At 37.8% G+C, this 15,298-nt stretch overlaps 1 protein-coding gene across 2 annotated transcripts; it reads right to left on the reverse strand.

Annotated features, from left to right (window-relative positions):
* Nucleotides 1-1,809: 1,809 nt before the first annotated feature.
* LOC134740500 (uncharacterized) lies at nucleotides 1,810-15,180 on the reverse strand. 2 transcript variants are annotated; one of them, XM_063673001.1, is made up of 4 exons: nucleotides 14,327-15,180; nucleotides 8,662-8,845; nucleotides 7,973-8,024; nucleotides 1,810-2,246 (listed from the first exon to the last, which is right to left on the reverse strand). In XM_063673001.1, exons 1-2 carry the CDS (start codon nucleotides 15,077-15,079, stop codon nucleotides 8,663-8,665), a joined length of 936 nt encoding a protein of 311 aa, XP_063529071.1. In that variant the 5' UTR covers nucleotides 15,080-15,180; the 3' UTR covers nucleotides 1,810-2,246; nucleotides 7,973-8,024; nucleotide 8,662. The 2 variants fall into 2 exon arrangements, with proteins under 2 accessions (XP_063529071.1, XP_063529072.1); XM_063673002.1 differs by lacking the exons at nucleotides 1,810-2,246; nucleotides 7,973-8,024 and having other exon boundaries at nucleotides 8,708-8,845; nucleotides 14,288-15,180.
* Between the last annotated feature and the right edge of the window lie 118 nt (nucleotides 15,181-15,298).

Consider the following 15,298-nt stretch of genomic DNA (forward strand, 5'->3'; position numbering starts at 1 on the left):
ATATTTTGTTTGAATTTTTTTTTTATCTTTTGTTCTAATTAAAAAAATATTAACGTTGGAGCATTCCTGAGAAGTAACCCTACGTGGGATTTCAGGGTTTGTCCAATGGCTAAGGTCAACCTGTATATAGACTATGTGCAGTCAAGTTGAGGTTCACAGTTAATGATGATCAGATTTAATATAAACCTAACTACATTTTAAATAATTATTACAAAAATGACACTAACATAGACATAGAAGCAACGAGTATCTGCCAATCAAAATGTGACAAAAACACCGTCCCACGCATAACAGCCGTAACTTATTTGAATTTGAAAAGAAAAAGAATAAGGTAAACATTTGAATGTGTTTTCCAATAGCTCTTAGAGTCAGGCTAAGCTAAGTCTGCACCGTGTTTGATGGCACAGAGTGTGCAAGTGTCATTTTGAACGTCATAATTTCATAGAAGTTTTATCAAACACGGTATAGTTAGCTTAGCCTGACTCTAGGAAGTCTAGGGCCATATCTCACCTCACCATGGCGGCGCAATCAGTCGCCGTCACCAACAAAATGTGTACAGCCTCTATGGAGTTGGAGTGTTTGCGCCGCCCTGACGTCTCGGTGAGACATGGCCCTTACTGCTTCTATGCCCGGTGGAGACTGTGCCAGTTGCACCATCCACACTTGACTGACTGATCAACGTCATCCACCCCGCGGCGGTTTACTATGAAACTTTCCATACAATAAAATATAGCGAACTCTTTAACAGTGACAAACAGTTTGGTACAACCGACCCTAACAGTCGCATATTAAAACACTGATTTAAAATTTTACGATTTTTACACATTATTATTCACAACGACGGGACTTCTCCGAGACCACGGGGACAACGCCGTCCTCGAAACGTCGGGGGTAAAAAAACTTAGTTTTCGCGATTAAGTCCCATCGTTGTGAATAATAAAGTCGCTATATTAGACTAAACCAGATGTCATAAATATCACACAGCATTATTTTTAAAACGTTTGGCAGTCTTCACATTGACTGCAGAATATTGCTGAACCGCGCGCCGAATATACGAATGTAAGGCGATGTGCGAATATCCGCATCCTATGTGAAAACCGCATTAGACTGTCATTATTGAGCATCCAGTATAGTACAATATACATTTTAATAGCGACTTTATACATTGCACAAGGTTGTAGGCGACTACAAGATTTTATTTAATAAAATCTTGGCGACAACCTATGATTGGTGGATATTCGATGCAACTATGTAATTATTGATCAATCCTTTTATCTGTATGGGGGTTTTCAGAAAAAATATACCATTTACTATTTTTCGAAAAACCATAATTTTTTTGGGTTATTTAGACTCAGAATCACGAGTACTATTGAATGAGGAAAAGAAACTTTTTTTCCCCAGTTTTTCATACAAATTTTGGGTGTCAGTTTTGTAACCGTCCATAGTCCATACAAAATGTATGTGAAAATGCGTTACAAAACTATAATTTTGTGGTGACATATTTTTTCTTTTTAAATCGAGTCCTCGTGATACAGAGTAGAAATAACCTTAAAGTTGATGGATTTTCGAAAAAAGTAAATGGTACACTTTTAAGTGAAAATGCCCGTATACATAAATACATCATATTAGTCTTTATTTGCTAAAAGCAAATTATAATTGTATATTCTTTTACTTAATGTACAGTCGCCATCAGATATATCGGAGCGGCCAAGGTGCTTACAAATATCTGAACACGCCTCTATTGTCAAGGCGTTAAGTGCGTGTTCAGATATTTTTGAGCACCTCGGCCGCTCCGATATATCTGATGGCGACTGTACACGTAACTATTTATAGGAAGCATCAATAAGCAATTTTTGCATAAAACAATACAAAAATAATTTAAAGTCCAAATCTTTTTAAATTAATGCCCTAGATTTATCTTAAGCCATAGCCTTATTACGGTTTCATAGCAAAAAAAAACCGAGCTAGTATACAGATACAAAACCTTCCGTTGTAGTAGTCCACACGCTCTTGGCCAGTGGTTGGTTAATGGTTAATTGCAATTAACCATTTACCAGTCTAAATTGAACCGTACCTAAACTGTAACCGTCCGTTACGGTTTATGGTTCAATTTGTACTGGTTAATGGTTAATTGTAATTAACGTTCGGCCAACACTACTCTTGGCCAATTTTTACTGTCATTTTTGATTCGATGTTAAATTATCTTCTGTCGTTGTTCCAAGTGATGTGAATTTGCTTCTTGGTACCTGTAATAAGTAAAAATTAATTGGTTAATTGTAATAAAATTCAAGATAACAAAAGAATCGTGAGCTTAGCGAGAAACTCAAAAGGCACGAGTTGCATATGATTTTGGTTTTGTGTGACATTTACAACTTTTGATTATTGATGCGAGAATATACATACATTTGGAAAAAATACGTTTGGAAAAAAATAATGGGCCCTGGAGGGAGTGCCTTAAAACCTTAAGTTAGCTCATTTTACTTTAAGGAATCATTCTTTTATTTAAAAAGAAACAAAACTGCGTACAAATAATTTTTCTTTTTTTTTTCAATTTCGCATATCTAAAAATATTCTTGAGTACAACATACTAAATAATTTAAAACGAATACGGGACTTAATCGCGTACAAACTTACGTTTATTTATGGCCTGACGTTTCGAACGTGACGTTACGTTCGTGGTCACAGGCAGACTGGCGAGGAATTGTATCAACATACATACATACATACATAACACACATACATACGTAAGTTTGTACGCGATCAAGTCCCGAATTAGTTTTAAATTATGAGTGAAAATCGTGTTAGTTTAAATCAGTATAACATACTAAATATTCGATTTTATGGATATTTTGTACGACAGACGAGTCACAAGACCTAATATTTCTTGGAGAAATGTTATCATTAACCTTAACTGTATCGACTATTAGAATAAATGGGAATTTATTCTACTATCGATACAGTTAACCGGGAGGTTCAATTCCCGGGCGAGACAAGCGAGTTTAAAAAAATCTTTGAATGCAGTTTTGTTTTTTTAAAAATAAAGAATGTTTCCTTTAAGTAAAAAGGGGCTAGCTTAAGGTTTGAAGGGCACTTTCCCTCCAGGGCCCATAATTTTGGAAATGTGTGCACTGTTACCTCTTTGTAGGTACATATTTCATGAATAAACGATAATTATAAATAGATGATATGAAACTAACGCAAGTGAATGATGAGATGACGGGTGACAGAGATGTATGGAAGAAAAAGACATGCTGCGCCGACCCCAAGTGAATGGGACAAGGGCAAGCGAATGATGAAACGATAATTATAAATATCGTGTCGTGATATTTATTTATCTCTTTCTCAATAACTTTATTGCACAAAACATGAGTAAAGGCGGACTTAATGCCTTAATATATTATCTACCAGCAAACCAATAAGAAAAAAAAATCATAATTCATAATTCTTTATTGCAACCATGGTACAGTATAGATGTAAATTATAATATACAATGTCTCACATGGACCCTGTAAGGGCACAGCATATCAATAGCTTACTCATAACATTTTATTATTATATTTTTTATTGTATTGTATGTAGCAAATTATTAATTTATCTAAAAAAATATCAGGTCATAAAACAATTATTCTAATTACACATGAGATCATTAATAATTGTATGCGTCTATGACGATGATCTCTCTCTCTCCTTATTATTATTATTCCTATCTGATTGTGGGGTCTGCTTTGTCGGACTTATCGTTAATGAAACGTCGCAGGCCCTCATGTCTTTTGCAATGGTATCTGCCCATCTCATCCTCGGTCTTCTTCTTGCTCTGGACCCAGCAATGTTCAGATCGATAGCAACATTCCCTATGTCCCAGGTAGCAAAATGACGTCAGCGACGTCATAATTACGGCATTATTACGTCATAATGACGTCGCTGACGTCATAATGACGTATAAATGTTACTGGGGGTAATCAGGAGGGCTTCTTTTTACGTGTCCAAACCATCTCAGTCGACTCTCTTGTAGCTTATCGGCGATATCACGTACTTGAAGCGAACGTACTCGTTGCGTATCTTATCTGTGAGGATTATCGGTATTCTTAAGGCCGTTCCATCGGTTTGCCGCTGTCACTGTCACATTTCGCAAGAAAGAACGGGAAAGATCATGCGCGCCAAGTGTCAATTTTGATCGAATTTTGTCAATTTTTATTTATTTTAAAAAGTTACCTTACAATATCGAAATTCGAAGCTATGAAATTACTATTTAAGTTAAGATTGTTTTGTCTTCTGTATCACATAATAAATAACCGAGTAAAGTTGGATTAAAAGTCCGAGTTAAAGGTTACTTTGGGAATTAATTGTATCGAGGGAAGTGTCATAATTCGTGTATCGGAAGCTATGATATTAAAGATAATATAGTCAAGAACTACATATATTTTTTCCACGTCTACGAATATCAACCTCTCTTAGAAAAACAGGATCATATAAGGAGATTTTTCGCCTTCTGGCTCAGGGAACCGCCAATATAAAAATTCAGGTGCTTTCTTTTAAATTAAAATCAAACAGAATAGATCGGCGCAGCGCTCTTCAAGACTTTAACCGAGTCGGCGTTTTAACTTAACCGATGTTTTGCATTACGGCGGCGCGCGCCGGCACCGGTAATGCAAACAACGATCGTTCCGTATTTTGATTAGGACTTATTATTAGTTGCGGCAGCGACAGTAACGCCAGAGAAATGGCTATGAGACGGTCCCTCCGGCCGTTTTGGCAACCAAGTTTCGCAACCAGTTGTTAAAAAAGATCTAATCATCCTGTTACGCAACTAGTGGCCCAAAAAGAAATTGTATTCCTGTTTTACATCCAGTTGCCAATGAAGAACAGGTCCAAAACACTTAAACCGTAATGTGACTAGTTTGTATATAAAATATATATATATATATATATATAATATATATTGTCAGCTTCCACTTATTTTTTGCAACTTACCTAGACGTTTTTTTTAAAGCAACAGTACTGGTTGCGAAACCACTGTCATCTACCCTAGTTTTGGTTCAGGAATAGAATTTCTTTTTGGGCAACTATTTGCGTAACAGGATTATTACTTCTTTTTCAACAACTGGTTGCGAAACTTGGTTGCCAAAACGGCCGGAGGGGAGACGGTAGATACTTAATATTCATAATTTTCTTAATTTGGAGCAATGTAGGACCATTCTAACCGTTAAATGGTCCTACATTGCTCCAATAATATATTTACTGTTTACCTACCTATAGTTTACTTAGGGGCGCAAAGTTATATAGGTAAGTAGTTACGTTTACCTGAGTACATACATATATTATAGAAATAATTATATTTTTTGAATATATAAAACGTTAAATCATTTTACAAAATGTATATTTATATGTATTTAAAATTATTATAAGTATTTCTCAATAACGTGTTATCTTATGAAATTAAAAAGTGTAATTAATAAAATATTTGCTGTTAATAATGTTAGTCATATGCCGTGACAGTCCGAATGTGTCGAATCAGTACACTCATTATGAAAATGTCCAGCAATTGAAGCTTCATTCAAACTAACATAGCATCATTCAAACCGCCAACGAATTTAACGTAGATTAAATAATCAAAATCTGAATCAAACACTAATCACGGCGTTCAAACTGTTAACTGACAGTTCCACCGGGCGTGACGTCACGTCCGCTAACTGCAGTTTAACACGGGCCGAGTTGCGGAACTAAGGCTGCGGCCAGTTATGTAGAGTGACAGTCTTACCGACGATTTTGAACATTATTTAAAGGTAATAGGGACATTTTGCTTAATTCTTTTACACTTTTATCGCCGTTAAAGGGTTAACTTGGGCCAAGTAGCTAAGCAAGCACATAAATAACTCTATAGGGCATTTCGCCTGCTAGTTCTTGACATCGTTTCTTGTGTTATACGAATTTACTTGACGGTTGTGTATTTTGAGATTTGGGGCTATAAACGCCGCTTATAACTGACTCCGAAGTTCGGTTTTCGCCACCATGGCCAATGACACTTTTTGGACATACCGTAAATATGCACCCGTTATTTGTAAAAAAAGTGAAAATAAATGTTTATTTCTGTTAGAGCTCTTTCCCACTGACGTCCAGTTTTTTACGGGTACAGTTTTCTGCAGGATCCCGTTTTAGTGGTATACGTACCAACAAAGTCACGTTCACACGAGAATTCTGTTTGCTGGTCACTGCAGAAATACTAGTAAAAAAAAAATTAATCTGTTTATTTCATTAAAAAGACATGCAATATTTACAGAACTTAACTAATCTTAAATTAAAAAGATTTTTTGGAGTTAAAGACGGGATCCTGCAGAAAACCGTACCCGAAAAAAACTGGACGTCAATGGGAGAGCTCTTTAAAAATACAGGTTAAAACAATGGTTAGGACCTTCTAGTATGTATAGACATTACCTGTGACAGGAGAACTTGCTCTTCCGTCATGTTAGTTAGTTTAGACGATTAAATCAGCGTCGTACGATTTTTTTATATGCCGCATATGCGACTTTATTTCTCGTCGCTGCATGTTAACCGTGGCCTTACAAATGACGGCCGCACGCTCGCGGTGGGACGTTTCAGGAGTTTTGCACGCGACTAAATACAGGTATTACCGTTATGCTCCATTTTAAACGATGTTATGGATTGACAAACCTTCATTAAAATACTTTGCTATTGTTTGTTAGGTAAATTTTATTTCGTTTGTTAATTTTGTGTGTTTTTTCAGTGATTTACATTATTTAGGGATAGCATGGTGGCATTTAAGGGGCTACCTGAGGTTTTCATCGATTTTTGACAAGTTTTGAATCGTATCTCCTACTTTTGCACTACATATAGAATTATAAGACAAGCGGCTATCGGTTCTTCAATTTTTTATCTCCATTTTTGTCTACCGGATTGTGAAAAAAATGAATACTTATTTATTTATGATTGTTTTAAACATTGTCTAAAAAAACACTTTTTTCGTATCTCGATTGCTGTGAAAGATCTTACTTATACGAAATCTACATATTTGGGTTCGTCTTAGACGTCTCTAAAAATTTGTCTAAGGTTTTAATTTGAAACTAATTAACACAAAAGTTATGGCCAGAAAACCAGTTTTTTGGCCTAAAATTGTTCAACTTTGATGCCAAATATTTCGAAAACAATGAACTTTGAAGTAAATATGGGATATTATATTGCTAAAATCCGTTGCTGTTAATATGATAAGCTACAAAAAACATTAGAAAACTAAGGGATTCAAATCGAAGGTCATTGGGGCATGGGATTCCCTTAAATCATATATCATGTCATTAAAAATCGCCTTCAAGCTCGGCTGAATTTCACCTTCCCATACAAACGGAGTTTCGTTCTCATTTTAAAACTACGTGTTGGATTGTAATGAAAACTTTGTAATACAATGACATGAAGTATATCTAGGTCTGTAATTAGTTTATATAGCTCTAGTATATAAAACAAACGAAATAGAGCAAAAACAAGTTTTGTATGAAAAACTTAAATTCGCTGTATTTACTATGGTATCTGAAGCTACATAAACTAATTACAGACCTAGATATATCTTATCTTATTGTAAGTACAAAGTTTCAGAGCAATCTAGCTAGTCGTTTTAAAATGAGAGCGTAACTACGTTTGTATGGAGAACCGAGCTTGCCAGGGACTTAAAATGTAGGTACATGATACATATCGTGTGTTAGTTCGTGAACTCGTATATGAGTTTCATAACATTACGGTATTTGATCGGTCAGCTGAATTGGACGTAACTTCAATAGTTCGCAATGTAACTAAGTTCGCGGGCCGTCTAAATGAGTCCTGAATTGGCCAAACTGAATTTAACAATAATTACAACTGACTATTTTTTTTCTGATGTGTTATATTGTGGGTAATTGCAGCTGCACAAATAAATCATTTATCTACCTATCTATCTATTGAACCGTGGAGACAAAATTGAATTACAAACCTGAGATTTTTCGAAAAATTTCCGCCGGGGCCGTATTTCCGTGAACCTGGTCCTGAAACGTTAAAAAATACTTTAAATACCTACAAAATTATGTAACATACTACAAATTGTAAAAGTATTTTTTTTTATATACCGCGTCGGGTGCAAACAAGCATACGGCCCGCCTGATGGTAAGCAGTCACCGTATCCTATGGACGCCTGCAACTCCAAAGGTGTTACATGGGTGTTGCCGACCCTTTAAAAACCTGTACACTTCTTACCAAATTTAACAAATTTCATCAATAGTTGATTGCTACAAGACCCTCCCCCACTTGCCTCATAGTCAACAACTGAGGTAACACACATTACTTCACACTATATAGAGTGATTTAGTTAAATATCTGACTATTCACCGTAGTTGGAAGGGTGAATATGTAAATAGGTCTGAACAACCTTTACTATGAGGTCAACCCCAAAAACTCAATAAAATCTGATACTCATATATCGTTTCGGCGAATCATAATGTCAATGCTTTCTATGAAACAACAGATTTTCATAACAAAATAATCCTATATAGTTTCTCCCTGGCACATGGTTGGCAAAGCAAAGGGCCAAGATCGCGCACTGGCGGAGGTCACACCACCCCTCAGGAAAGTTAAAACCTCGTCAAGGAAACGCGGCAAGCACATTAAGCTCAAGTAACATCTTACCTCAAACTATATAGTTTCTTCCAGGCAATCTAGTAGGTAACGCAAATGGCCAAGATCGCGCGCTGGCAGCAGTCACATCACCCCTCAGGAGGGCCAAAACATCGTCGAGGAAACGCAGCGAGCGGCACTCGGCGTCCAGCGCGCGCGCCGCCGCCGCGCAACGGCCGGCGCGCGCGCATTGCGCCTGAAATTTAAAAAAAGATTTATATGAATGGGTAAGACCGGGGAACGCTAAATAATTAAATTTGACCACTTTTGAATGGGTTACTGCAATGTACCGCCCAGGGACCGGCCCGCTATCCCTTATCGGGGTTTTATAAGGGTATTGCATAAGGCTTAACTCACCATACCCTTTGCCTGACGAAACCCTTTGTTTTGCTTTTAAAAACCCTTATATAAAGCTACCACATTTGAGTAATCGGTAGCCCAAATACCCTTACAAAACCCTTATCATCCGCTCACCAACACCTTGCATATTGCTTATAAGGGTTAGCCTTATAAAGGGCTTCACTTTTAGCATATAAGCGTGCTAATTTAAGTCGTCTACCTTGTTCATAAAGCACACATTACTTCGAATCCGAGCGATCGTCGGCGGCGACGGCGGCGTTCTTTGACTAGGCACGTATTTTCTTTCCTTTTCATACACTACCGTAGATATATACTAATCCTGTCTCTTTCACGCAAAGGGAAACCTTTATAAAAAGCGCTTAAAGATAAGGGTAACCCTTATTAAGGGCTAGCCTTATTTTTGGTTAGCTTTTCGGTAAGGGTTAGTCAAAGGTAGGGGTATGAATGGGCTTGCAGTTCAAAAGGGAAAGTCTTTCAATGTGTTAGCCGTGTTTAAGTGTCGCCCATTGAAAGGGTTTTATCGCGGAAAGGGTTGTCAGGTCCCTGGTACTACCGCCACCAGTGATAGAGAGAAAGCGTTTCGTTGCCGTAGCGAAAACGATTGGCATCTTGGCGAGGCTCCCTGTGATTTGGTCAAGCGAAGTTAAAACATTTTTAACACTACCGGTGATGCAAACAGCAACTGGGGCGTGAATCTGTTACTGGTTATTACCTGCCTAATTACTATTCCATTAAATTACCGGTAATAGATGTAGTTTTATAAGCAGTTTACACGGTGTATGTTTTAATTAGTTTTCCTTTTCTGTTGTCACATTTAAACAGAGCATTTGAACTTGACAGATTTATGTCTGATCTCATTTTGATGTGTCATTTGCAGCGGATCTGGCCGGTACGCAGCTGTAGAGTCTGTGCGGAAAGAGATGTCGTACGCTGCGTCTTACGTAGGCGAATATTCGCGAACGCTAAGCGGCGCGGCGCGCGGCGCGGTGCGTCGGGCCCAAGGCGTTCGCGTTCGCAACTCGATCGCCCACGTAGGACACTTCTATAGATATCAAAGGATTGATTCACCCCGCACCGCGCCGCGCCGCTTCGCGTTCGCATGTTGTTCGCCCACGTAGTACGCTGCGGTAGTTTGTATACCCATACATTCTACGACTCTTACGACGTTTTGGGGAACGCATCAGGGCGTCTACATACAATGCTATAAATACAGTCAATGACATACAAACAGTCATTTAAAAGTCCTCCAAATATATACAAATAATCATTTAAAATTTCTAAAAACAAATAATAATTTATAAGCCCAGAATAAATAATAGTAGGTACATTAGAGTTTTGAATGATTCACGGTTAGTTTCACTAGACTTATAAATATCGGGTGTTCATAAATAATACAAAAGGTAATCACGGTCTATATCCCGGTCAATATAAGTCCAGTAGGTACTTTAACCCCCGGAGATGCCATGAGATCCAGACGCAATTGTTTTATTTTGATTTAAAGTTAGTTACGGTCATAATACGGTCAACGTGGAGAAGACAGTCTATAAGGGAAGATCGTCTACAAGCTCTTTCGTTGCTTTTAGCTTTTGCGTATGTAACCTCAGGGATTGCACACAAATGGAAGCGAAAAAACTGCTTTTCAAACTGCTGCACTCACAAAATTATGCCGAGACAGAAGCCATATTTAACAAAATTTAGTTTCAATATTGTGTCTAGATTAAGCCTTAGTTTGTAGTTAGTAGTTTCTTACTAAATGATAGTTTTTAATTGTAACAAAGTCTGATATTTAAATTATAATTGGTTACCCGCGATACAGGCACTGCCTAGTGCGGATACCCCTGGAATGTCTGTAACTTTTAGCTGAAAATAAATGATCTTTATTCTTTATTCTTCTTCTTTCCGCACAGACTCTACAATGAGATCAAAATCGAGTTCGAATATCTATCGCTTTTCCAGTAAATAGTATAATAAAAAAAAGTAATACCTACAAATAATTTTACAGTACATATGGTGCTACTTTCTCGCACTAGTGCGTAAAAGAGCACTTTTCGTACATATGTCGAAAGTTTAAAGGGCTATATGTACTGTAAAACGTTGTACGATACACGTGCGAATAGGAACTTCCTCTTTTCCGCACTTGTATCGTAAATAACTATTCCAAATCACAATGAAATGAGTAGTATTGTGTAGGTACAAAATGTTATTCGCATAAATATGAAGTTGGGAGTATAGTATGGGTAAATATTATATTATAAATTATGACACTAAAGGGAAATCCTACCTATATGATTATTGAGTACGCGAGAAAATATCAATTATTATGACCAACAGGATAAATATTAAAATACTTATTCCATAGAGTAACTTATACTAGAGCGGTACTGTCATAGTAAATTTTGTAACCCTAGTAAATTCACTGCCATCTGTCGACACACTTTAAAACTAAAAATGAAGATTTATAAAAATACGATAAAGTGTATTTAAATATGGATAAATGAATTTTTTTATTTGCATTAATTATTTTTATGATTTTGACCCATGTTCTTTCACTGAAATGCGTTAAAATTGTTAAATAACAAACGAAACCGTCAACGAAATCTATACGACAGTAGGCCAAAGCTAGTAGCGCCCTCTGAACGAGAATCAAATTTTCTTGATTTTCGAGGCACGTTTTTTCCTTAGACTGTATCCATGTATTACGGAGTTATATCTATCTTTGCTTATGCATATTTATAAGTTTAATGCCCCTGCCATTAGCTCATAACAGAATAAATAAATTTAAATTTTGTTCAGGTTAATAACATGAAACTAAATACATATAAAGATAAAGATAAGATAAATATAGTTTATTATTCAAGTAGGCATATTACAATGCGCTTATGAACGTCAAATAAAGCTACGCCGGCTCTAACCCTACACCTCTGCCCCGAGAAGATTTAAATACCAATAGGTACAGTCGAAGGCAAAAATATCGATCCAGACAAATGGCTCAAAAATATGAGAACACGACTTTATTGTCTAAGGTATAAGAGCGTACATATAATTTTGAAACTGGGAATGTATATATATTTATGCCCTTGACTGTACTTACTCGTATATGAAATAACAATATCATAACATTTTGCCCTGGCTTCGCACGGGTAGTACAGCTAATTTACGCATAAACCTTTACAAGACTTATATTGACCGGGATATAGACCGTGATTACCTTTTATATCCCGGTCTATATCCCGGTCAATATAAGTCTAGTGAAACTAACCGTGAATCATTCAAAACTCTAAACCTTTACAAATTATACATTACGAACCTTCCTCTTAAATCACTCTATCTATTCAAAAAAACCGCATTAAAATCCGTTGCGTAGTTCTAAAGATCTAAGCATACATAGGGACAGACGGACAGACAGCGGAAAGCGACTTTGTTTTATACTATGCAGTGATTGCGAGATAACCTTTCTCTCTCAATGCGTCATTTAAAATTAAGAAATAAACAGACCAATTAAAGATGTCATATCGATATATTGTAATATGCAAATGCATTATCTCCAACGCCAATGAACCCCGTTATCGGCGCTTATCAGTTGCACTGATAACCGTTTGATGGTCGCGGATATGCTCGTATTTTGATTTGATTATTGTTTCTTGACAGCTCATTGTATAGGTAGTATTGTTTTAAAATATTAAATATATTAATAACGGGTCACTCACGTATTTTAAGTCGAAAAACGCTCGACATGTTTCTCTCCGTACCGAGGAGGTCATCAGGACGGTACTGAGTGAAACATGTCGAGCGTTTTTCAACTTAAAATACATGAGTGACCCGTTATTATGTCTGTGTCTCACGAAAGTTTTGTTATTAAAATTGTTTTAATAATGACTGTATTTTTGGGCATTTTCGTTTAATAGCAGAGACTAGTCAACAGGGAAGGCCGACAACCTGTTGCGTGTAAAAACTGTCACCTTAGTGTCTCACAAATCCAATTTTACGTGTCCAATCTTATGTCTGTAAGAGTTACGAGAAAAGATATGCACTGCCTTTTGCCCTTTGTCTCGTCTTGGCGGGGGCACGGCCGTGCCCCCAGATAAGGAAAGGTTTTTAGGGTTCCGTACCTCAAAAGGAAAAAACGGAACCCTTATAGGATCACTTGTGCGAGTTGTGCGTCTGCCTGTCTGTCTGTCAGTCCGTCTGTCACAGTCTTTTTTCTCCGAAACTACTGGACCAATTACTTAAGTTGAAATTTGGTATACATATGTAAGTTTGTGGCCCAAAGACGGACATGTAACGTAAACAAATTAATTTTAAACATGGGGGCCACTTGTAACTGAGAAAATTAAAAAATAAAGTTTTTTAAACTATATCGTGTTACATATCAAATGAAAGAGCTCATTGTGAGAATCTTACCCCTTTATCTCTGAAACTACTGGGTCTAAAATTTTGAAAAAAATACACAAAATAGATCTTTACAGATCACAGGAAAACCTATTAGATATATGCAATCACGCATAAGTCGGACTTAATTATTTAGATTTGGATCCACGGGTTTATTAGACATTCTACGCACGTTTCACATAAAAAATACATTGTTGTGTAATGTACGGAACCCTTGGAACGCGAGTCCGACTCGCACTTGGCCGGTTTTTTATAGGTGCAACGAAAAATACAAAGCTTCAATTAGAAATACCGCTGTAAGTATGGAAATGATTACTCTTGATAAATTTACTACTTCCTGATCATATGTTGATTTAAACTTAGCCTGCCACCATGAACCACGAGCGTAACGTCACGTTCGAAACGTCAAGCCATATAATAAATGTAAGTTTACGCGATTACGCCCCGCATTCGTTTCAAAATTCCTGATCATAGTGACGTAAAGAGGACGAAATTTGGAAAAAAATATGCAAACTGAATAGCACAAGCAATAGTGTACCTACCTTACCTTATCTTCTGTGAAGAAATTAGAAATCAAACTCAGCAAAACATGTTAGCAAAATGTAAAACATTTAACCACTAGAAGCCGCAATGCTTTGAACTATCTGCAGATAGTCGGGAATGTGTGTAAAAAGTAGTTTAATTACAGTGCCTCCTAGCTGGTAAGAAAATGCTCGCTTATAGCATGTAGGTATCACACACCAGTAGAAATAGTATTAGACCCAGTGAAAATAGATTTTAACCAAGAAAAAAGTGTAGCCCAAAGCCAAAAAACTAATTCTGAAATAGTGCGACCCGAAAAAAGAAGAATTGTGACCAAAAAGCCAATCGACGTGATTCATGTACGAACGCGTCAGAGGTCGCGGCGAGACACGCGTTGGGCCAGCACCTGCATGTCCTGGTGGATGCCCTGCAGCTCCTTGTGCAGGCCTCGGGATTCCTCCAGCAACGCGTCCAACCTCCGAGCGGCCAATGTCAAACTGTCCTCACTCTCACTATCACTGTCTTCTTCCACTGACAACGCGAGCTTCCCTAACCTCTCCCGTTCCACTGCATCCTTCAAACCACCACCTCGCTTGATAAACTCCAAGTATATATCCTTCTTTTCACTTGTCTCATCTTCAGCATCACGCAGCTCATCAGCTAACGACCGGCCCTTTTTCTGCGGAGGTTTTTCTTCCGGTTCTGGAGTCGTAGGCTCAGGTGTGTATGGTTCTTTAGCAGATCGATGGAGAGGTTCTGGTGAATCTGCTGAAAATCCGTAAGGACTTGGGGATAGAAGCGCTCTTTCCAAGAATCTTCTAGTGTCTTCATCAAGAGGTCGGGTTAAGCCTCTTCTTGAAACTGGTCTGACTATGGCTTCCAAGCTTTCTCGTCCAGGGTCATCAGATCTGAGTAGCTCTAGTATTCTTGCTCTCGGCGGGGAGATGGAGGATGATACATCAAATTTGGCGACAAGCTTTCCTTTTTCTGGTGACGTGTGTATGTCTCCGGTCGGGGTGTAGGCGCGGAGGTTTTCGTTGAGCATTCTGTAGTTTTTGTGTTTGACGTTACCTTCAGGGGGCAGGGCGAGGGTGGGGCAATCCGCGGCGTCGGGCTCCGCGATCTCTATGAGAGCGGGCGAGGCTGCGCGCGCGCTCATGTCGCCCGCTGTCTCTACACTGACGCGTGCGCGTAAAACGAATTATTGAATAATAATTACATGCGTTAAGGACTACTGTGGCGCATGGCCGGGTGCATACTGTAGTTATGTGTATACTGTAACTGGCTCGCGCACTAATTCAATTTGCTTCTATTTACAGACTTAGAATTAGAATCACGCACCGGCTTAGAACTGCACTTTTAAATAGATTTTACGACG

Source organism: Cydia strobilella, chromosome 4 (genome assembly GCF_947568885.1).
Source record: "Cydia strobilella chromosome 4, ilCydStro3.1, whole genome shotgun sequence".
NCBI classification, from domain to species: Eukaryota; Metazoa; Arthropoda; class Insecta; order Lepidoptera; family Tortricidae; genus Cydia; species Cydia strobilella.